The sequence below is a fragment of the Simochromis diagramma genome, unplaced genomic scaffold, assembly GCF_900408965.1.
Source record: "Simochromis diagramma unplaced genomic scaffold, fSimDia1.1 OVJJ01000510.1, whole genome shotgun sequence".
NCBI classification, from domain to species: Eukaryota; Metazoa; Chordata; class Actinopteri; order Cichliformes; family Cichlidae; genus Simochromis; species Simochromis diagramma.
In genome coordinates, this window is record NW_024387326.1 from 558,735 (window position 1) to 583,077 (window position 24,343).

At 40.7% G+C, this 24,343-nt stretch overlaps 2 protein-coding genes across 2 annotated transcripts; one reads left to right on the forward strand and one right to left on the reverse strand.

Annotated features, from left to right (window-relative positions):
- Positions 1-214: 214 nt before the first annotated feature.
- On the forward strand, positions 215-7,496 carry tufm (Tu translation elongation factor, mitochondrial). Its single transcript, XM_040006172.1, has 10 exons — positions 215-302; positions 2,636-2,682; positions 2,773-2,911; positions 3,036-3,202; positions 3,318-3,587; positions 3,852-3,984; positions 6,140-6,244; positions 6,387-6,538; positions 6,758-6,877; positions 7,048-7,496. The coding sequence occupies exons 1-10, from the start codon at positions 266-268 to the stop codon at positions 7,216-7,218; spliced, it is 1,341 nt and encodes a 446-aa protein (XP_039862106.1). The 5' UTR covers positions 215-265; the 3' UTR covers positions 7,219-7,496.
- A 5,232-nt stretch (positions 7,497-12,728) lies between these two features.
- On the reverse strand, positions 12,729-23,889 carry kcnj12b (potassium inwardly rectifying channel subfamily J member 12b). Its single transcript, XM_040006202.1, has 2 exons — positions 23,387-23,889; positions 12,729-19,246 (listed from the first exon to the last, which is right to left on the reverse strand). Exon 2 carries the CDS (start codon positions 19,148-19,150, stop codon positions 17,867-17,869), a length of 1,284 nt encoding a protein of 427 aa, XP_039862136.1. The 5' UTR covers positions 19,151-19,246; positions 23,387-23,889; the 3' UTR covers positions 12,729-17,866.
- Between the last annotated feature and the right edge of the window lie 454 nt (positions 23,890-24,343).

Sequence of the window (24,343 nt, forward strand, 5' to 3'; positions counted from 1 at the left end):
GGGATTGCTCTGTTATTTTTATCATAATAGCTACATAACTCATACTTTCTTTAAATGGGTTTTAGTCTTTTGCTTAGTCTAATATAATAACATACAATAGTAGTATTAGTAGTAGTTACATTAATAGTTACTGTTTTGCAATGTGAACATTTTACGCACCAACTTAAACATGCGCATGTGCATGTACGTAAAGGAACGACATCGTTGGGGCTGGGAGATTATTTTCTTGAATTCCGATCGTCTTTGGTTTGTCAAGCCAGGAAAGATGGCGGCGCTTGTGGGGCTGCGTGCGTGTTTGTCCGGTAAATATTGTTTAATTCATTTAAACTATGTGACTCTGCTTGCATTTCTGACAGCTAATTGATTTACACCACCTTTATTGATTTATACATAATATCAAACACTGTTCGGACATTTAGAAGTACAAGAATATGAAAATAAAATGTGATGCTGTGTCTTCCGACAGCAGAGCAAGGTCACGTTACCAGTGACGGTTAGCTAACAATAAGACTAACCGAGGATGAAGAATGATTACTAAAATCAGCACCTGGTAACCAGAAACGAAGGAAAACATACTGTTGATATAGGTAGTCTTTAAAGAGAGGTGACGCCGTCCTTTTTGGATCTAAAGTCATTAAAATTGATTAATGTTAGCTGCAGCTGTTAGCATGATATAACCTGCCTTGTTTATGCAAAACTCTTTTTATTAGCGCTCTATATGGCACAGAAGCATCACGGCCGGTGCGAGTGCAATACATCCGGAGCTGTGCAGACATGCTGGCTGAGATTTTGAGGAAAAATGTGTGTGGCAGTCAGTGCTAATCTCATCTACAGTGGGGCAAAAAAGTATTTAGTCAGCCACCGATTGTGCAAGTTCCCCCACCTAAAATGATGACAGAGGTCAGTAATTTGCACCAGAGGTACACTTCAACTGTGAGAGACAGAATGTGGAAAAAAAAATCCATGAATTCACATGGTAGGATTTGTAAAGAATTTATTCGTAAATTAGGGTGGAAAATAAGTATTTGGTCACCTCAAACAAGGAAAATCTCTGGCTCTCACAGACCTGTAACGTCTTCTGTAAGAAGCTTTTCTGTCCCCCACTCGTTACCTGTATGAATGGCACCTGTTTGAACTCATCATCTGTATAAAAGACACCTGTCCACAGCCTCAAACAGTCAGACTCCAAACTCCGCCATGGTCAAGACCAAAGAGCTTTCGAAGGACACCAGGAAAAGTATTGTAGACCTGCACCAGACTGGGAAGAGTGAATCTACAATAGGCAAGCAGCTTGGTGTGAAAAAATCAACTGTGGGAGCAATCATCAGAAAATGGAAGACATACAAGACCACTGATAATCTCCCTCGATCTGGGGCTCCACGCAAGATCTCATCCCGTGGGGTCAAAATGATCATGAGAACGGTGAGCAAAGATCCCAGAACCACACGGGGGGACCTGGTGAATGACCTGCAGAGAGCTGGGACCAAAGTAACAAAGGTCACCATCAGTAACACACTACAACGGCAGGGAATCAAATCCCGCAGTGCCAGACGTGTTCTGCTGCTGAAGCCAGTGCATGTCCAGGCCCGTCTGAAGTTTGCCAGAGAGCACATGGATGATACAGCAGAGGATTGGGAGAATGTCATGTGGTCAGATGAAACCAAAGTAGAACTTTTTGGTATAAACTCAACTCGTTGTGTTTGGAGGAAGAAGAATACTGAGTTGCATCCCAAGAACACCATACCTACTGTGAAGCATGGGGGTGGAAACATCATGCTATGGGGCTGTTTTTCTGCCAAGGGGACAGGACGACTGATCCGTGTTAAGGACAGAATGAATGGGGCCATGTATCGTGAGATTTTGAGCCAAAACCTCCTTCCATCAGTGAGAACTTTGAAGATGAAACGAGGCTGGGTCTTCCAACATGACAATGATCCAAAACACACCGCCCGGGCAACAAAGGAGTGGCTCCGTAAGAAGCATTTGAAAGTCCTGGAGTGGCCTAGCCAGTCTCCAGACCTCAACCCCATAGAAAATCTGTGGCGGGAGTTGAAAGTCCGTGTTGCTCGGCGACAGCCCCAAAACATCACTGCTCTCGAGAAGATCTGCATGGAGGAATGGGCCAAAATACCAGCTACTGTGTGTGCAAACCTGGTAAAGACCTATAGTAAACGTTTGACCTCTGTTATTGCCAACAAAGGTTATGTTACAAAGTATTGAGTTGTATTTTTGTTATTGACCAAATACTTATTTTCCACCCTGATTTACGAATAAATTCTTTACAAATCCTACCATGTGGATTCATGGATTTTTTTTTCACATTCTGTCTCTCACAGTTGAAGTGTACCTCTGGTGCAAATTACTGACCTCTGTCATCATTTTAAGTGGGGGAACTTGCACAATCGGTGGCTGACTAAATACTTTTTTGCCCCACTGTATGTGAGGGCACGACTGCACTGATTGAAAGGGAAATAAGGGCATGGACACCTAAATGTTCACCGACACAGAATTAATACATATTTCCGCATTTTAGAAAGATACATAGTTTAAATATGTTTGGCAATGTTTTAATTATTGTGTTGTGGCACCAAATAGTCACTCTTTATGTAAGTTTTTTTTGATTCCCTCTTCTCAGCCCTTCAGCTTTCTTCACCAAGCCTCCTGCACAGCTCCTTCAAATTGGTAAGTAGTTGCATGAAACGGCATGCTGCACGCTGTGAAGCATTGATTTTTTGCAGTGGTTAAATTATTGGGTTCTTCTTTGTCATGCAGTGTGCTGTGCCTCTGAGCCGGCGAACCTTCGCTGCGGAGGCGAAGAAGACATACAGCAGAGACAAGCCCCACGTAAACATCGGGACGATCGGCCACGTCGATCATGGCAAAACCACCCTGACGGCAGCCATCACAAAAGGTAGACCCACTCAAGCTGCTGCTGTCACACCGGTCTGGACACAGTCTGGTGTTAATGTGTGTAATAACTTTGTTTAGTGAATTTTGTAAGGTGAATTTCTATCACTCAATTCGATCCTCCCCAGTGCTCGCTGATGCTGGTGGTGCCCGCTACAAGAAGTATGAGGACATTGACAATGCCCCTGAGGAGAAAGCCAGAGGAATTACCATCAACGCCTCGCATGTAGAATACACCACAGCCAACAGACATTATGCTCACACAGACTGCCCTGGACACGCTGACTATGTCAAGGTATTCTTTTTTTTTTTTACCTTTTCTTTTACCTGGATGCAGCCTGATGTTACCAGGTTGTAATCCCGCCTGTTTGTTTGATCATATTAGAAATGTGTCTGCTTTTCTTTTTCAGAACATGATCACAGGCACAGCTCAGATGGACGGCTGCATTCTGGTGGTGGCAGCCACTGACGGCCAGATGCCTCAGACACGTGAGCACCTGCTGTTGGCCCGGCAGATCGGTGTAGAGCACGTGGTGGTTTTCATAAACAAGGCAGACGCCGTGGAGGACAAGGAGATGCTGGAGCTGGTGGAGATCGAGATCCGCGAGCTGCTCACGGAGTTTGGCTACGACGGCGAGAACACACCTGTTGTGATTGGCTCTGCACTCTGTGCTCTGGAGGTGAGGAGAAACACTTTGTTAGTCTGTCAGTCAAAGAAATTTCAGAGCAATTTAATTTTGACATCCAGAAGTAAAAATTTTAGGTGATCTCAAATATTCAGCTTCTGAGAAAATAATTTGAATTTTAAAGCTGTCAAGTCAAAATTTTGAGGTAACCTCAGGCAAGTTTGTATTTTCATTTATTTTATTTTCCTCAGTGGTGGAGAACAAGTTTCAAACTAGAATGTGATGTGTTTTAATTCGATTTTTCCCGCTCTATTTCAGAACAAAGCTCCTGAGCTGGGGGTGAATGCAGTGATGAAACTGCTGGAGATTGTGGACTCTTACGTTCCTCTGCCCAAAAGAGAGCTGGAAAAACCTTTCCTTCTGCCCATTGAAGGGGTTTATTCAATCCCAGGTAGGAGAAAACACTATCTGATATTGTCAGTCTGAAGCTAGTTGGGTAGAAATAATGGTGATTTCTCTTGATTTCCATTGGTTGCATCATGTAAAGTTGTAGGCAAATGGAAAAACAAAAGAAAACGATAAACTGTTTTTAAACCAGGATGCAGACCCCAAAAATCTAAACATACAAATCAAGATTCACTCTTTTAAGAAATAAGGCTGAATTTTTAACCATCCTTGGCTCTGTTACTTTGTCAGACGGTCTTCATGCACAACAATTCTAAATATTTTAGGCAAAGTACAAATAAAGATTTAAAGAAATTTATAAAAGAAATTAATATGCAAACTAGAGCAGGGCGATATGGCCAAAAATATTTATCACGATATATATTTGAAAATTTGCGAAAACGATATAACTGACGATATAATTGATGCAAGACAAAATACAACTCCACAACATTACTAGCGCAAAAAAGACAACCTTCCATTTATTTTCACTTAAACAAGAAGCTGGTTTTTATGTACATTAAAGCTTTATAAAAATGTAACAGTGCAAATGCAAATTCCTTGCTGAAAGTTTGACCAAAAGGCATTTCCAGTAGAAATGGGCTGACATATCCTGAGCATAACCATGTATAATATCCACTGAAGTTAAAAATAGGTGCTTTGCAACATTAAACTGCAGTGTGCAGTACGCATTTTTCGGACCATAAGGTGCACAGGATTATAAGGCACATTAAGCGAAACAAAGCAGTCAGATAAATCAAACTTTATTAAACTCATTCTTCTTGCTTCCTCCACTTCTGTACCATTGATTCATTAATGTTGAATTCTCTGGCAGCTGCTCTATTCCCATGTTGTTGCAGTATATTAATGACTAACCTCGTATTGTGGATGGATTATCTCAGTTGTTCTCCTGACTGAAGTTTGGTCCGTTTACAGCATCCTGCCATGCGATTGCATTTGTCTTTAACTATCAGGAACCTTAACGTTAACTTTTATAAGTGGAAAAGTGTTAGTGTTCGTCCTCCAGCTTCACTGTTTATGTTATGCTAACATAGCTGTGTCGCTAGCAAGCACGTAGCACATCATTATATACCAGCTAGCCCAACTTCAGTAACCCTACGAACGTCACTGCTGTTTAGTTTCCTGTCTTCATTTATGTTGGAAGTGATAGCAGAGCTGTACGTTTTAATTTTTTCAGAAATCTCTCAGTCAGAACATGCAATATCATGCTTAGGTAACTAGCGAAACTAGCGAGCTAACTTCCGCTAGCTTCCTGCTAACTTCTAACTCCGTTAAATGTAATAACTTTTGTTTTCATGGATGCCTGGAAGTTAAACTTTATAGTTACACCTGGTAAAGCAGCAATGCTGATCGTTTTATTAAAGATGAAAGAATTTAGACAGTTTTTAACTCTCAGTGATGCTGCAGTGTTGTTTGACCTGAAGCATACAGAGTTTAGGACCCAGATTACTCCCAGATTTAAGAGCATCTTAGTCCGACAAATACGACAATAACAACGGCCGCTTGCATGTTCTGCAAAAAAATGTGCTTTGTTGTGTATCTGACGGACAAACACCAAACCAGTTCCACATCACTGAAGTTGCACCATTTTTACAAACCAATTCTGGTTCATCTGTTTCACTCAACAATCGGCCATGTGCGTATGAAAATAAAGGCACTGCGCATGCGCGTTTTACTCTCATTCTATCGCGATATTTCATTTTCCTATCGTTGCCTAACATTATACCGGTATTACCGTGAACGGTACAATATGGCCCAGCCCTAATGCAAACAGTAAAATGAGTCAAAAGGACCTGAGCTTGAAAATCTGGATATCAACTTTGCCATAGAGAGCGATGCTCCAGTGATGTATTGTGCAGTTTTGTCACATGTTGCAGAGCTTTGCTGTACTGAACAGTGCAGCTTCCAGCAAAGCTCCAAAGAAACATTTGTACGGTGTTTTTGTTTTTCATATCCCACCAAGGACGTCTTCAAAGTTAATTTTGTCATGATGCAGTCACAGCTTTGGAGCGTCAGTAGCACAACTCATTAGTGATTTTACCAATTAGCAGTAAGAAGATTGCAGATCTCTGACTCTGTTTCTGATCTGAGAGCGAAAGTGTCGTGTACTTTGAGTCTGAAGGTTCCTGCTTGTGTTGCAGGTAGGGGTACGGTTGTGACGGGCACTCTGGAGAGGGGCGTCATCAAGAAAGGAGACGACTGTGAGTTTGTGGGTCACAACCGCAGCTTCAAGTCTGTAGTGACAGGTGAGGAACCTCCTATGATGTTAAGATATGAAATCATGGATAAAACATGACAGCTTGCAAATGAAATGTATCTTGAAGTGTGCATCCCCTTCATTTGTCTTCCAGGTTAGTTAATTTTTGTTTTTATTTTTCTTGGGTGCAGGTATTGAGATGTTCCACAAGTCTCTGGACCGGGCAGAGGCAGGAGATAACCTGGGCGCTCTGGTCCGAGGCCTGAAGAGGGAGGACATAAGGAGAGGGATGGTGATGTGCAAGCCAGGGTGCATCATGCCTCACCAGAAAGTCAGAGCTCAGGTGTGAGAGCCACAGAGTTTGACTACAGAGGGTTTTAATTATTTAAATTTGGGCAGTGTGACACTCAGTGGACAGATCAGGAATGGCACCACCTTTTATTGAGATTTTAAAAATTTTTTCATGAGTTTTCTACAGTTATCACAGTTTTATAAGCAGTAGTATGTGTTTATATATAACTGGAACTCTGCTGTGTGTGTCTGTGTGCGCTCTGTGTTACAGGTCTATGTACTGAGTAAGGAGGAGGGAGGCAGACACAAGCCGTTTGTCACCAACTTCATGCCCGTCATGTTTTCTCTCACTTGGGACATGGCCTGCAGGGTCACTTTACCTGCTGACAAGGTGTGTGTCTGTGTGTGTAGTTGTAAGACATCTTAAACCTTTCAAGTGTTGTTTGAAGCATTGAGTGGTGATTAAAGCTGGTGTTGCCTCTCATTTACTGCTTTCTGCATTTATAAACACGGATTTCAGAGGAAACTGATGGTTTTCTTGCTCTTTTTACTTTCCTTTAGGAAATGGTGATGCCAGGTGAGGACACCTCATTGACGCTCATTCTCCGCCAGCCGATGGTTCTGGAGAAAGGCCAGAGGTTCACTCTGAGAGACGGAAACAGGACCATCGGCACCGGTCTGGTCACAGAGATTATGACCACTACAGATGAAGACCAGTGCAACTGGGGCTGAGGAGGGCCTCTGCAGAGGGCTGGGCTCAGGGATGGAGTGGGTTGAGGGGGTGTGTCAGGCAGGAGGGTGACTGTGTGGCTGTCTGTGTCTGGTCAGATCAAATAATTATAGAAATACAAATGAACAATACATAAACACACACAGATGAACAGGATTCAGGAGAGGACCCGCAAAAACGCATGGCTCTGTTGTGCAGGTGCGACTAAAACACCTGTGATGTTCCACTGTCAGTCAACATTGTCATTTATGTAATAAAATGTATTTAATAATAAAACCGCCTCCTTTGTTTTGTGCTACTTGCTCGTGTATTCATGTGCTTGTTAAAACAACACAGATGCTGCAGAGATGATTAGTTTTATTTTTTTAACCAACACGATCACTGACAAAAGTAAATAACTGCTTTAACCGCAAAACAAAAAAAAATATCAGTAAAGTTAAAAAGAGGAAAATGTCCTGGTAATTTTCTCCTACTACATTATGGACATTTCCCTAAATGGGAACATTTATAGTTTGGTAAAAAAACAAAAATAAAACTACTAATGCAGAAAATTCATTCATTTAAAACTATGTTTTATTGTATTTTTAGGAAAGTCTCACATTAAATTTCTGAGTCGGTCACTTACAATTATATTTTACACAACATGACTGCACAGTACAAACAGTATCCTTGTGTGTAGAAAGATTAAGAAGCCACAGGAGGGCAGCAAAGAAGTTCCTCATCAAAGAGTCAAAGTCTGTTGTATCGTTTATGAGGTATAACACACTGAAAGCAAACTACAAACCCAACTACAGGATTTTGCCGAGCCACCTCATTAACAGTTTGATGCTGATGTGAAAAAGTCGACATCCCACAACAGGAGCCAAACTTTAAGCAATAGCTCTTTAGACTTTTTAAAGGTCCTTTAATGTTGTTTTATTTTTTGTTTTTTTCAGATACAGATTTAAGATTATATGCTCCCTAATCTCTCTTACATGTAATTTAGTTTTGCAGTTACGGAAGCGAGTGTGGGGTTTGAATCCACCATGTTGTCCTGAGCCTTTGTGTGTGAAGTTTGCATGTTCTCTCACGGGTACTCTGGCTTCCTCCTACAGTTAGTGGGGTCAGGTTAATTAAAGAGTAGGACTGGTTGTCTGCCCCTCTGTGTTAGCTTTGTGACGAGCTGGCGACCTGTCCATGGTGTACCCTGGCTCTCGCCCCGTGATAGCTGGGTTAGCCCCGCCCCCACGACCCAGATAAGCATAAGAGAATGGATTGATGATTAATTTTTGGTAAATTTGTTTTAATACACAAAATCACACTGCACTGTATTCTAGATGATGGGTTTATATGGGTTGAGGGATAATTAAGGAGCATTCATGATTGTTTTTCTTTGTTTTCTTCAGTTACATGTGTGCTGCACCCATCCTCCCTGATTTGAGCAAAGGTGGAGGCTGAGGGTGAAGTTTCTTTAAAAGCAGAGGCCAACCAAATGAACTACTAACTAACATGAGGATAAGTAACGTTTACATTAAACGGTGGGTGCATACAGTGTATAAAACTCACCCAAATACTCATTCAAAAAAGAGTCGATACTGCAGGTCAAGTTTTTCAGGTTAAGAAAAACTGTTGTTTTTTTTTAACATAACCAAACAACCATGTGCATCAAATGAGATTAATGGGATGATTGTTTCATAGCTGTTGGATGGTGACAGTGTTCGACTTTAGAGCCATTCAGCAGGTCTCAGCCAGCCTGACCTCAGTGTGCACTGAGCAGTCGGTGTCCCTCTGCTCGTTCATTCCCAGAAGGAAGCGCTCCAGTTGCTCCATGTTTGCTGTCGGTATTTGAGTCAGTGCCTCCTGTAATCCAATCAGCTCCGTGCTGTAATCAAATACTGTATGTCTGCAGGAATCGAGGCTGGAGCAGCAAGTACTACTGAGTGATGTGCTCAGCTGGAGGGTAAACATCTCCATGAGCAAAGTTACCTCTGCGAGACAGACACAGATGACCAGACTGAAAACCGTAGTATGTTTCACTGATACAAACCTTGGCTGTGTGTTAACACTTAATGCTGAATGTGGTTCAGCTGTGTTTAAACCTGCTGGGGATGTTTGCTGAATCATGCAACAACAGTTTTCGTCTTCATTTTAGCAACAAGAGATGTTTTAGGGTCGAGACTTGGTTACAGGGTTAGGTTGGACCTCTGTCAGCTCTCAGCATAACTTGTTTGGTTGCCTGAATTTAAAAAAAAGAAGCTTTTATTCACAGACAGTATAAAATTTTATTGATTATAATCATGTTTTGATAAAGACTGGTTTAAACATTTCCATTCGCTTCTGCTTATCCTTTTCAGGGTCGCAGGGGGTGCTGGAGCCTATCCCAGTCTGTCGCAGGGCCAACACACAGAGACAGACCATCATTCGCGCTCACTTTCACACCTATGGGCAATTTGGATTCATCAATTAATCTATCCCCACAAACTGCATGTCTTTGGACGGTGGGAGGAAGCCGGAGAACCCACGCAAACACTGGGAGAACATGCAAACTCCACACAGAAAGACCTGATGGTGGCATTGAACTCAGCACCTTCTTGCTGTGTGACAACAGTGTTAACCACCGTGCTGCCCGTTTAAATGCTTTTGTTTCCCCAACTATTAAAAACAACAATTAGCAATAAAATCAGTGGAAGGAAGGAAAGTATACATATACTCACTGGCCATTTTATTAGTTACACCTTGTTAAACTTAGTTGGATCTCGTTTGGTCAGCAGAACTGCCTCCATTCTTCATGCCATAGATTCAATAAGGTGCTGGAAACTTGCCTCAAAAATTTGGTCTATGTCCTGTTGACATGACAGCATCACACAGCTGCTGCAGATTTGTTGTCTGCACGTCCATGATGTGACTCTCTTGTTCCATCACATGCTAAAGATGCTCTGCTGGATTGAGATCTGGTGACTGTGAACTCACCAAAACCAGTTTGAGTTGATTTGTGGTAAATCTTACTGGAAGCAGCCATTAGAAGATGGATTCAACTACAAGGCAGAATGGGTCCCTGCTTTCACGCTACTTAAATTCTTACAAAACTCATCAGACCAGGTGACATTTTTCCAAACTTTTGTATCCCAATTTTGGTGAGCCTGTGCAAACTGTAGCTTGAGTTTTCTGACAGGTCAGTGTGGTTGCACCTGTTGTGTACAGTCACATTTCTCACATTTTAGATTTTTCCCCCTTTTCTTTATTACATAATGATATCTAAGCAGGCTTCTTTAGCACAGCCTCTATTAGAATTTGATCATAGTTTACACTGCAGTCAAAAACGCCCTGATTTCCTCCCACAGTCTTTCCCAGACAGGGTGGTGTTTTTCTTACCAGCTATGTTACGTTCACGAGTGCACTACTCTAACCTTTAAGCTGGTCACACCCCTCAAAAGAATAGCATGACGCCGCCTTAGCTGCTCGGTGTTGCTGTTAATGGAAGGAAAAGCTGCAATATAATATAATAATAGCAAGAAGACGCTGCAGTGGTTTCCGTGACATGTTCAGTCTTGGTTAGAAGTGACACTGGAAGGCCAGCGAGAGCTTTAATGGTTTCGTTATCAACGTGAAGACTCATTACCCAGAGCCTGATTATTAGGACATGAACGTTGGCTAACTAGGATTTATATCAAGCTGAACTAGGATCTAAATGCAGAGACCTCAAATCAACTTTTAAGGTTTTTCTGAAGTGATGATTAATGACATGGGAGCAACGTTAAGCTCCAGGCTGTTTTTGTTATTGAACCTGTCCTAAACATTTTCAACTCCACTAAACTGAAATGAGGAGGCAACAAGAGTGCTATTTTTGTCTTCTCTAAAAGGGCCAGATAGAAGAATTTTTTTTAAGAATTTGTCCGTTTTGAGATTAAACTCAAAATACTATTTAGCACATAGACACGGTGTGGTGACGAGTATACAGACGTTGAACAGAGTGTGCAGAAAGCTGGACGAGTCGGCTGGATTTGTGCAAGATGTAATAGTTGGCAATGGACAGATGCAAGGATATCGATGGTTACACCCTTGAGCAGTATAGAGGGGGTATGTTGTATCACAAGACACAATAAGACTAGTTGTTTCACTAACTCATCTACACTGGGCATTTTGTAAGGGGGTATAGCAGCCGTGGCAGTGGTTTGACTTTTTGGCACTTTTTGGCTTATTAGCAAAATTAGCAATCCTTCTGGGTTTTTTGCCTTTTTTAAATGTGTTTCAAATACTGTCTCGTAACATTTAACCTTTTTTAAAAACAATGTGTTGCATTTTAACAACAGATAGAACATGCAGGAACAGGAAGCAAAGTGTTAAGAAGCACCCATGCCATATATGTTCTTGCACAGAGAGAGTGTGTCATCTTTTGGGGTTAAGTTTTCTTTTGTTTGTTTGTTTCTTGACCAAAACAGAAACAATGAGTTTGCAGCGTTTAGTAAGTTCCGCAAATTGAACTCTATGCGTGACTTTATAGAATATAATCTAGGTCTAAAATGTCCGGCGTTATTGCTTGAGGAACGGAAATGCAGCTGTTAGTGCTGCATCATGTTATTTTCTTTTTTCCACACTCCACCTCCTTCTAGGAGCTGAAGTAAAGAATAGAGCTGGTCCAATTAAGGCTGAATTTGCCTTTCAGCAACCCACTCTGCATGTTTGAAGACTGACCCTCAACGGCTTCTCATCCTCCACAACAGTGCAGAGTGGGTGGGAAGGATCCCAGGTTTATTCTCAGTGCTCCTTCCATCACACACAGCACATCTCAGAGGATACAGACGGATAAAAGTAAGAGATTGTGCTTTCATTTGGCACTAATAGCATGAAAGTCAAATGTAATTAAACACAGAACAGTTTGCCACGAGTTTAATATTTCTCACAGCCTCACTGATATGCCAGGTCACATTAGCTGGTAATTGAGTAAAAGTAGATCTGGGTAGAATTACGATTAGACAGAGGTACCACCAGCACATAGGGGCAATAAAATATTTGCACATTTTAACCAAATGTGGAGTGTTTCCTATCAGTGGAGACTTTCTGTGACTGTGAAAGAGAGCTAAAGAGAGTGAAAATAACCTGTTAAACAACAGCAGGAACAGTGACGAAGGCTCTACATTAGATTTCTGTGGTGTGAGTATATGTGCATGTGATCCCTCTACAAGTGCTCAAGGTTACAGGGCAGCAAAATCCAAAAGAACTGCCAAGTCTTGCGTGTGTGTATGCAAAGACGTGACTGATTGGTTGCATAAGAGCGAAAGAAGAAACCTCTGACCCCAACCAGATACCCTCAAACCAAATCACAGCCATAAATCAAAGTCCATTCCTTTCTGCTTATCAAACGGCTCACTTACTTTCCTCAGTCACGCTACACCATACGCACTCATCAGATGCTTATTGTAGGATTATTCATGTCGTTAGTGTCTGAGTACCACAAAGGGCAAAAAAGAAGGAAAGCTTGGCTTTATCAGACAGATTTTATTGTGGTAATGAGAGGAGGAGTCTTTCTTTTTTCTTCTTTTTTTTAGTGCATCTCCCACTTTTAAGGTGTTGTCTCGCACAACAAACGAAACTCTGCAAGGAAACAAAAAAAGTGTGGCTTCAAATGCATTTAGTGGAAAAGAGCAAAATGAGGTCAGAGATGTTCAGTTCATTAGATGTCATTTCAATCCTTTAGGCAAAAAGAGTATTTCCAGTTTATTTATTTCTCAAGACACTAAAAATTCCAATCCCTTACTTTTATAAAACCGTGTGCCAACTTACACTCACCCCCCATTTTATTAGGTAAACAGTGTGTTCACCTGCCACCAGAAGATCACCCGAAACATTAGACCATCAACACCTGATTGAATGGTTCAAACAAGGCAGGATGGATCCATGCTTTCATGCTGTTCATGCCAGATTCTGACATTACAAGACCAGATAACCTTTTTCCAATTTTCCACTGTCTAATTGTGGTGAGTCTGTGCAATCTGTAGCCTCGGTTTCCTGTTCTTAGCTGACAGGAGCGGCACCTAGTCTGGCGTTGTGCTGCTTTAGCCCATCTGCTATAAGATTTCACGTGTTTTGCATTTGGAGATGCTCTTCTGCATACTTTGGGTGTAACAAATGATTATATGATGCTTTCCTTGAAGCGGTCTGGCCATTCTCTTCTGACCTCTACCATCAATAGAGCGTTTTTTCAGGGAGCTCATTGAATATTTTCTTCTGTTGTGTGGGAAGATCTCAGTAGATGAGCAGTTTCTGAAAGACTCATACCAGCATCAACAACCGTGCTATGTTCTTTTCTTCCCCAGTGGCTGCAATGTGATTGGCTGATGAGACATTTGATTAAGAGAGCTGGACAGCTGGCTAGTGAGTGTATATATCTCTCTGTCTATAATTATGAGCATTCAGCCTGACAGATCAGAAGCAAAAACTGTATTTACAATACACTGACAGATGTATTAAACTTTTTGCTGTTTTACATGGAAAAGCTCTTTGATCAAACTCTTGGTGCATTTGAACCAACATTTGTTTTCTAGAGCAAACCTATTCTGATAGTTTCAGCGCGAGTCAGCAATATATAGAGATATACAAATGTGTTGAAATGTGCTGAAATGGCAGTTAGACGCCTAAGTTAACCCACATGGAGTTTTTGGTTTGATGAATATGGAGGGGAAACTAATTTGTCTCTCCTGAGATAAAACACAGTCTGACCTATTATTCTTATTAAGACGAAAAGGAAGATTAAGACAATATTCCCTCCTCAGGAAAAGCATCAGACTGTTAAAAAAATATTAAATAGCAGGACAAAAATTAATAAAGTGCATCTGTTCAGTGGCTGTTATCATGTCTTTTTTTTTTAGCCCTGCATGTAGTCTTCCACCAGATGAGCAGGTCAGAGTAAAACTGGGACGCTCAGGGTCACTTTGCTTTGCTTAGCTTTTTTTCACATTCATTAATCTCAATGAATAAACAGTTCAAGGTATCTTGCACAAGATTTGATTAGCTTGCACTGATTGTGAATGTTAAAATGTTCTGATTTTACTCTAAATACCTGTTTTGCAGAAAGAAATATGACATATCTTCTGAAAATCCCCTCTGATCTGAGACTCTATGAATCAACAGACTTTATATAAACATAGTTGTTGTGTCAGGCATCCCCTTTCGGATTTGTCCTCATAAAGGGCTCAGATGTGCCACAGTATTAGCCCACTCTGTGTCCCATGGGTCACATATGGCACAGTGCTTCATTTCAGATTACTTTAATTAGACTCTTCTGTTGCCAATGGGGTCCCTCCAAAATTAACTTTCAAGTTTTTTTTTGTTTTGTTTTTTTAACCAGTGAGTCGTTAGATCTTATTAGTCTTTGCTTATTTCTAAATATATTTTTTCACATCTACACAGCTCAAGTTGACATTTTGATTTGCAGGATAACATTTATAAGGAGAAGAGTAGGCGGTTTTATTTTTATTTTCATAGTCTGTTGCCTCTGAGAAGAATGGACAGATTTATTTCCAATGAGAGTTTTCTAAGTTCTGACTCAAACTGCGAAATGTACAATCGTAGCTCAGGGGCTGTAAGTGAGCAAGGCATGTCTGAAACATTGCTGACCTTGGTAGTAACACCAGGTGAAGTTATCTAGGTAAACCTAGCAAACATGCTTACTTTACATTATTACAGGGTTCAAACATCCAAAGAAATGATCTTTTTTGTGCAGTCCCTGGTTTAGCAGAAGATAATAAAGGACGTGCTCAGATCAAATCCATTGTAAGCTAATGTTAGCATGTTAGCATATCTGTGGTTCATTTTCCATGGTCTAGTTTCATCACCAGCCAAGCTATAGTTGCAACATTTACTGTAATACTGATTGTAAAAGCCTTTTCTCTGCATTTTTAATCTGTGGAGGATACAAAAGGCCCAGTAATAAAAATATAATCTCTGTCTTGATCGTAGTTTATAAGCTAAGCCACGTTTCCTCAACAAAAGAACTTCTACTTTTTCTTATCATAGTTATATGGAGGAGTGAAATCTGTGATAGGGGACATGGGCTGTTCTGCACTATAATCTACCTCCACAGTTGTTGTGGGGCATCGGCACTGATTTTGGAGTGGATTTGTGGGTCTGTGTGTTTTTACAATTGCTACGAGGCAACGACTGTGCTTTTGTTGGGTTAATTGAAGGCAGGTATATTTGATTGTGCTTCCACTCTAGTCTACTTATACTCCACAGAGCAAACAATGCTGCATACTTTTTTCTTTTTCTCTGGCTTGCTGAGGATGGGGTGGTCGTTGATCTAGCAGGATAACTGCTGAATCCAGCTGGCTTTGAACTGCGTGTAATAAGTAAGTAATCCAGGTCATGATCTTGAATGCTTAAATAGAAGGCAACTGGATTTTTTAAGGTTTGTGAAGATGTTTGTCCTCTCAACAATCAACTCTCTTTAAATTTACACTTATGGCCAGTGATCAGTGGTCATGACAATGGAGCTGCATTTGGTTATTATGAAAATTATTTGTTTATAAAGTCTGAGAAATCTGCAGTCAGGTAAGAAATGAGAATTCACTTGGATGAGTTATGAGATGCCAAGTGAAAACTTGAACTGATTCATCTTTGAGCATTTATCAAGACAGCTCACATGATAGTGGGAGATGAAGTTTCATGCCTTTTTTCACACCTTGGCTCTTGTCACGTGATTAATACTTCCCACAGCACCACTCTCGAGGGCACAGCCATACTAGGGGTTAGATACCTGAGATTCTCCACCACTTGTTTTAAAACTGAAGAAGCCTCTTGGGTGATAGGCAAAATGTTCTCAGGAGCTTAGAGGAGTCCAGTTGCCTTATTTTCAAGCATTCAGGACTGTGTTTTGTATCTATTTTGCAAGTTGGACTCTGTCCCTCCCACCCCCCAACTTTTAAGCACAAAATACTGTAGCTGGGATTGTTTCCTTCTGATTTAAGTGTTTGTCTAATAATTCCCTGAAGTGATCTTTTTTTCTCATAGATGGCTTTTGCTCCAACCTAGAATTTGAGTGTTACAAATACCTATTTATGTACAAGATCAATGCACTTTCTTTATTAGAAGGTTTTATGCACTGGTTCTGCAACTTGTGAGAGTGCACGTTTTGGGCTTGAGGCTTTTAGCCTTAGTCTTTGTATCATGATAGTCACAAGAATTTCTATATTTAAGAACCCTTTTCTTGTTTTAAAGACTTCACAAAGTCAGCTGGACACAGCCTTTTCAGCCAGATCGCGAAACTAACAATACCTTGATTAAGCAGCTAGGCAGAGCAGTTAAAATCATTAGCCAGACAAAACCTATAGTCCCAACCTGGAAAAGCTGATCCTGTTTATCGGGAACTGTCTCTAATTAAGGAGCCTTTGTTTGGAGCTTCTATTATGAGAGTAAACTGCATAATGTGTGCAGTAGCAGTGGAAAGTTTGACAATGATAGTAATAGTTACCAACAGAAGTGAGCAAACTAGTTCTTCAATGGTATATTAGCAATGAAAACAAGTGATATCAGGTTACAGCATACTTGGAATACTTAATACATAGTAAAACAGTTCTGCGCAGAAAGGAAAACAACCAAAAAGGGAAAAGGAATCATGTGTTTATTCACTGTAATGTGGTGTTAGTTTGTTTCTATGTGTCAATATTGTAATATATAGTACATAACAAGAATAATTGATTTTATAAACATTTCTAAATTCAATTAATTATCCCACTCGTTCCCCTGCTGTCTAGCACCACTTTCTCTGTGTAAGCTTCTTGCAATAAATTTAATTTAATACACACTATGAAGTGTCATGACTTGGTGTCCCGGGTAAATCAAACTAGCAGGGGAAACAGTTTGGAGCTCCAAGATTATCATAATTTCCAGCAATGTAACAAGCTGTACAGGAGAGCTATACAAGATATTGCCTTATCCATATTTTGTCTCACTCCTACTCGTAATGCCACTGAGTTTCTAGTAAACTGCAAGTAATTCAAATGTAAATTTAAGATCCAACATTTGTCACTGGCTGAAATAAACAGAGATGAATAGTTTTCCCTGCTATATACAAAACTTACAAATGATGTGACATCATTTGTTTCCCCTTTGTGATAGAAATATGTATAACTCTACCTTTTCTTGTGCTCATAACTGCATTTGTGCCAACCAGCCAAGTCAGTCGCTAACGGTGCTTAATGAAGAGCATTTAATGTTGTTGTCATTCAAAGAAGTGTTACGTTTGCTTAGAATGAAAATCTGTCTCTCATCCACTTTTGATTTGCACTTTAGTTTTTATCAGTTGAGCTCGGAGAAGTATTCTCCAGGTTTAGTTTCCTAAACAATAACTTCAAGTTCAGTCAAGTTCACTGCACACGTCGCTGCAAATTTGAGGAACCTACAGATAGTCCCGCCGTGACTGGGAAACATTTCTCAAAATATTTATACAAAACTATGCTATTGTCATGCATTTTATTACTAGGAACTGCAATTGTAACATGACAGCTGTTTTTCCATAAAACTCAGTGATCATCTCTGGAGAGCCTGAAACGTCCACGGACGAGCTTCACTACTCTGTACTGCTGGTCCTCCACCTGCCTCAGCGGTGTCCTCATATCAGCAGGATGACAGTCATAGGTCACTTCATGTGGCGATGCTCAAAACAAGCATCAAAGGTTAAATCTCAGATTCTCTACGAGAGGGCGTTTCGTGTTCGGTAAATGACGACTCATTCACTAACGCAGATGGACACTCTCTGTCCTGCTCTTTCTCCATGTCTCTCTCGTCCTCCTCATCCCTGCTGATGAAGGCCAGCTCATTCTCATAGCAGAAAGAGTTGGCGGCAGATGTTGGGAATTTTCTCTCCTCCATGTCTTTGGCGCTGCACCTGGGGGTGGATGGTACTTCGAATGTTTTGTGAAAGTAGGCGTAATCTATCCTGTACTGGTTCTTCTCCTCGAAAATGACGGGCTCAAAGCGGTGACCCCACAGGATCTCCGAGGGCAGGTACGAGCTGCGTGCTTGCGTCGTCATGGCTGTGGCCTCCACCAGCCCTTCAAGTATAATTACTATCTCAAAGTCGGCTGCTTCGAGATCTTGTTTGCTGATGCCAAAGAGTGGACTTTCTTCATCAATTTCGTGTATGACGGTGAGCGGGGCAACCAGAAACAGGCGGTCCGTGCCTTTGTCGTATCCGACGTTCATGTCGATCTGATCCAGGGGGATGTACTCGCCTTCCTCTGTGTAGCGGGGCTTCACCAGCTGGGCTCTCACGTGAGCTTCCACGATGTGGCTCTTCCTTAGGTTTGCAACTCTGAACATGAGGCACAGCTTCCCATCGCGCATAGCGATTACTGCATTGTGGCTGAAAAGTAGCGTCTCTGCACGCTTTTTGGGCCTTGCCATCTTTGCCATGATGGCGCCAATCATAAAGGCATCAATGATGCACCCCATAATAGACTGAAAGACCACCATGAAGACAGCTGCTGGGCATTCCTCTGTGACAAAGCGAGCTCCGTACCCAATGGTTGTTTGGGTCTCAACGGAGAACAGGAAGGCAGCCACAAAGGTGTGAACGTTCATGACACAAGGAACAAAACTCTCGTCCCTTCCTTGATTGTCCATGTCACCATGGAGCAGGCCAATGACCCAGAATGCAAAGCCAAACATTAACCAGGACACCACAAACACCAAGCTGAACAGCAGGAACATGTATCGCCAGCGGATGTCCACGCAAGTAGTGAAAATGTCAGATATGTACCGCTGTGACTTCTCATCCATGTTTGTGAAATGGATGTTGCATTGGCCAGTCTTGCCGACAAACCGGCTGTGCTGTTTGCGTCGTGTGTGGATCTTTCCATTGCCAAAACTGCCCACAGCAGGCATAGTGCTCAGTCTAAAGCCTTCTTCTTCACAGGACAAGAAGCTGTGGTGGTGGTGGTGGGCTCTTCCCACACTCATGCCTCAGTGGTGCACAGCCACAGGGCTTCACGCTATCAGCCTGGCTCATACAAAACTGACCAGGCTCAGGGGAAGTGCCCAGCACTGTGAAGGTCGCTGTAAAGGAAACACAGGCAGAATTTTAATACACAACATCAAACAATAGGGAAACAAAGAGAATTGTATTTACCTTCATTTAAGCAAAGAATTGAGATAATCATACAGCTTCAGAAGGTCACATGGTTATCAGCATTGTGTATCAGATTCATTAGTCAAGCCCAGTGAAAATGATGCTCTTTTCTACTTCAATTTCCCCTTCCTGAAGTACCTTTGGCATGATTGCATTAATTTTTCTCTATTCATTTTGATATCTTCTGCCATCCACATTACAGATATTACATTTCTTTCTCCACCAAAGCACGTCTACACTTATAAATGTGTCACTGCTGATTTCGGTTCAGCTCTCCACGTAGCTAAAATTATCATCTTTAGGGTTTTTTTTTAAGTTGCTTATATGTTGCTGAAGTAAAATAAAACAGACATTTAATAGATAAAAGATTTTTAATGGCATCCGATTAAAAAAACAACAACTCTGCTTTGCTTTCATTCCACCTCTTCTGTCAAAAATTCTGCGGCATATACAATGAATGTTTCACTGTTCAACAAGGTACAGAAATAGCCAGCTAATCCAATGCCCTGCCATTTTATGTGACGTGTCTTCTGTTTCTTCCAGCTGGCAAAACTATTAGAGTCACTGGAGTACAGTGATGAGGCTGTGTGATTCCCTTGTGAGGCTGAACTGAAAAGTAATATGGGCTGAAAAAGATGGGGCAGAACAGCGGGTGCCATGGAGATAGAAATGGTTTGATGGCAGAAATCAATGGCATCACTTCAGGCACTTAATGGGATTTTTCTTTCTGAAAAAGGTGCACTTTATGTGGAGTAAACCCTTTTTTCACATGTGTGTTGTACTAAGTGATAATGTTTTACAGCATGCAGAAAGTAGATTTTCAAAGCAAAGTTTTACAAAGCTTTTGTATGACATTGCACCTCCTTCCCAACCAACGAAAAACCCTTCAACTTACTGTGATTCAGTGTTAAAAATAATCTTTGCTCTCTTATTTTCTTAACTGTATTACACCTTCAGTTGCGCAATATGCATGCAAAGGTGCATATAAAAGTTTCTTTTCAACAAAATGAGTAAATGTGTTGGAATGATCTACCCACACCTCATTTTTTGAAATGTTTTACCCAAAATGTAATAACTGTAGAGAGTTTTCATTCCATTTTTGGTGCTGACTTAAACAAAATTCTGCTGTGGACACAAATTTTGGTGACTGTTAATTTATGTTCGGGCGGTGTACGTTTAGCTGGACACTTGAACCAAACGGAAATGGAGAACACAACACAGCATTCACAGGGGGATGAAAAAATGAACATAATATATACAAAGTAAGGATTTATAGTGGAATAGATTATAATAGAAAATAAAAATATAGATATGAATCATCGCTGTATGTTTGACAACATTTGTGCAAAGTTTTGTTTGATTAGTTAAAAAAAATCTGAAGAGAGCATGAAAATTTGCAGACTGGTAGATTTTTAAAAAAAATTCTCTGTTGTTTTGAAACAGGGCGCGCACGCTCTGGCCAAATCTGCAGCTGACATCTTGTTTTTAATAATGGCCAACATGGTGTAGGTTCCTTAATTATTTAGAAGTCGGAAATTCTGAGTTTCCAGATGTAATTTTTTTATGGAACACCTCCTCAACTCGGATTTCCCACTCGGAGAGTCGGAACAGACCAACATACCCCGAATTAGCAAGCCAAGATGGCGGCACTGAACGTAACCAGTAGCATCTCTTCTGCTACTGTTGTGCATTTTTCACTCACTAAATAAGCCATACACAGAGCACTGATCAGGCTTTATTCATGAATGTGTGCACAAAAAATAAGTATTATACTGTATTGCTAGTGATAACTGAATGGCTTAGCTAAAAACCAAAACAAATCCTGTTTTTCCTCACTTTTTCTGGAACGTGCTAACTCGTGAGTGACGTCACTCCTGAGTTTTAACTTCAAGTTCTGAGGTATCTGAAATAGGTTACTGGTTTGAACAGGTAACTCATATACAGTAAAGCTAATGTTGAGGCCTGGGTTTGAATTTGCTCCGACGCCGTTAACCACATTTTCTTTGTTCTAGTTTTCTTATCTTTTGCCTACTGTCCCATAAAGGCTAAAAAACACCAAAATATATATGTGTATTAAAAAACACCTATTAAAATGTATGTTTTGAGAGCACACTGAAAAGGTAAAAGCCTCTGCGCTTCTTTTACATGTGGCTAAAGCGTAGCTGCACCTGTGATTAGGTCTGTGTCGCATCGAATTGTTTGCAATAATACTGGTGTAAGGTTTTATGTGATATTAAAATGTTACATTGCGACATTATTGTTATAGCTGTGTCATTAGTTTACACTCCCCAGTGTGAACAACAATGCAACAAGCCCGGACGTGTCTGTGCTTTGTAAAATAAGCAGAAAAAGAAAATTGTTTTTAGTCAAGATGGAAATAACAAACTCGTTTCACCACTCGATGCTAAAAAATGTGCTGTAGAGTGCAACCAGGTTGTGAAGGATGAGATTCTAGTGCGACCCAAATGTAAACAAACAACTCAACCCAGCAATGCTAGCTGCTTTCCATGTGACAGGAAGAGCAAACAGTGACACAATGGAAAAGCAGGAGTTTAGGCAGCTGGTCAAAAACCTCGACCCAAGATTCAACATCCCAGGTAGAAAATGTTTTTCATTCATGTGCGACAAAGTGTTAAACAGTTATTTTACACCTTTACTTTAAATTTCATGGGGAAACACCACCTAGGCTACTTTTATGCTTGCATTTGATTTATGATGTTTTACTACTAGTACACTATATAATGCTACTGCTGCTGCCTAAATCTATCGAAAGTAGCTCATTGGAAAAGAAGGCTGCAACCATCATGTTTTTCTATTGTCAGAAATATTGTTATTGTAAATATTCCATATGCCATATCATGATGTAATTTTAAGACTATACCACCGGCACAATTTTATTAAACTCAAGACTCGGCTATGCAAGGCAGGGCTTGGAGCTAAATGCTAACATCATCTTGCTGATTTGGTGATTGTTTCATTTTTCACGTTAATATACAAAAATGTGTTACTGTGTTGTGTGAGCCATGATCAGAGAAAAACGGTACCCTGAATGCAAACTTATGTGACGTAAAAGATGATGTTAGGAATATAAATTCCACGGAGGTAAAAGATGTTTTTAAATCTCTTTTTGCTGTCAGAGTCAGCTAACTTGTGAAGCAGTTTTCATCAAATTTAAATGATGATTATGAATTTTTGTGCATTTGATTGTGCTTTTCCAATGTCCTGGTGACTACTGAAGGTAAAGTTATTTTAAGGTATTGCTTTAAAATAACTGCCCACGTAAGTGCCCAAATTGGTGAGTAGAGAGACTTCTAGAAACATCTAGGAAATATTATTATTATTATTATTATTATTATTATTATTACTAATTTTATTTATTTTTTGGTTTCCACTGAATTGAATGATGTGGCTGAATTCTGGTCTGATGTACCTTAAATAATCTGAATTCAAAGAGCCCTTAAATAGGAGGCAGTCACATCACTGCCCTGGAAACAGAAGAGATTCAGTGGAAAACACCTCAACTACAGGTTTGCACAAGCTGTGTCCTGCTTACTTTCAGATATTTTTATGATACATTATGTTGTTTGGACTCTCTTTGGTATGTCTGAGAACATTACAGGAGGCTAGTCAGGTGATAAATAGGATAAGGGTCTAAAAGATGCATTAAAAAACAAAAGTTAAAAATAGAAGCTGACCACACCATGGATAGTTAGACATTAATACCCAGTACATATAACAGACCACACAGAAGTCAAGAAGGGATGTATTTGTTAGAGCTTAAAGTTCAGGATCAAGGATGACACTTATAATAACAAATCTGACCATTTTCCCCCTGTGAGTGAGTGTTTCTCGAAGGTCTAGTTGCTAGGAAGCAGGATGTTGAGTGTCCAAGGGATATTAATATCTAATTATTTGTGCGACTGCTCCTTGGCTCTCTCAGGAGCCACACTCTGCCTGCTGGGCTGTGATCTTAACTCAGGAGCAGCGATGAGTCTTTTTATCTGCTGGCATTTATCACAGCAGAAACTGTTTTCACCGAAAACAGCAGCAAGAGGCAAGCGGCTTACCTTATTCGCAAGAAAACGCTGATTTCCAACTTTCCTTTTCTTCCAAATCTCCAAGCTTTTTAGCCAAGCTGCTTCATGATTGGCTTCCTTCAGTTCTTCTCTTCTTCTATCCTCCTGAGGTAGAAAAGTAAATAGCCACAGAGTGTCTTCATCTCTTTCTCCACTGAATGAGGAGAGCAATCACTCGTGCTCTAAAATACTCCAGGGTCACCCCCGGATTGATATCCAGTTGATCGGGAACAGACCAGAAATAACAAAATGGTTTTCGTGAAGCAGGGAAGTTGTAATTGTGATCTTCAAAAACCGAACGGCACCTTGATGGCAGTCATCCCAAATCAAATGAATGTAGTGGTCACGTGGCCTGTTGAGTCCAGTCCAATCAAAAAAGTCAATTCTTCACAGCTTATTTTAGAGTCTTGGGAGAGTCGACAGTCTCTCTTCTTCCACGTGTCTCACACTTTCTGAGTATATCTGCTATCTGATCTCGTTCTGCTGCAGATCCCACTCTGTATCCCACATCTAGTGAACTATTGCTCACTGCTCAGCTCCAATCCTCCCCCTCCCTTCCACAGTGTCACTGTAGATACTTGGCATTTGGAGACTACATGCGCTTCCCCTACAAAGTGTTGACAGTCAGGTGATCATCAGTGGTGTTGAAAGAACCGACTGGTTTATTCAGGGCTGTTGTGTACCACAGAGTGATGGGGGACACACTGGTTTCTTTGGGTTGTGTTTTTTTATGACAATGTATTTGATTATACTTTGGCAGAATCGCCTAAAGAACACACCACACTGCTTCTGCATGAGTAAACTTCTTATTTCCAAATATAGATTATACTTCATATGTATACCCTATTTTCTAACTAGAATCTAGCAGATCACCGAGTGGGTAGTCTCCATTTTTACTCAGTGAGAAAGCAGAGCAGCTCTTGTTGAATATGCTGGACTTTGAAGAGA

Bases quoted from the DNA above. Each gene is read 5' to 3' on its own strand.
- kcnj12b (XM_040006202.1), bottom strand. From the start codon at position 19,150: ATGAGTGTGGGAAGAGCCCACCACCACCACCACAGCTTCTTGTCCTGT.
- tufm (XM_040006172.1), top strand. From the start codon at position 266: ATGGCGGCGCTTGTGGGGCTGCGTGCGTGTTTGTCCG. The intron at 2,683-2,772 runs GTAAGTAGTTGC...TTTGTCATGCAG, and splicing joins TGCACAGCTCCTTCAAATTG to TGTGCTGTGCCTCTGAGCCG. The intron at 3,985-6,139 runs GTAGGAGAAAAC...CTTGTGTTGCAG, and splicing joins AGGGGTTTATTCAATCCCAG to GTAGGGGTACGGTTGTGACG.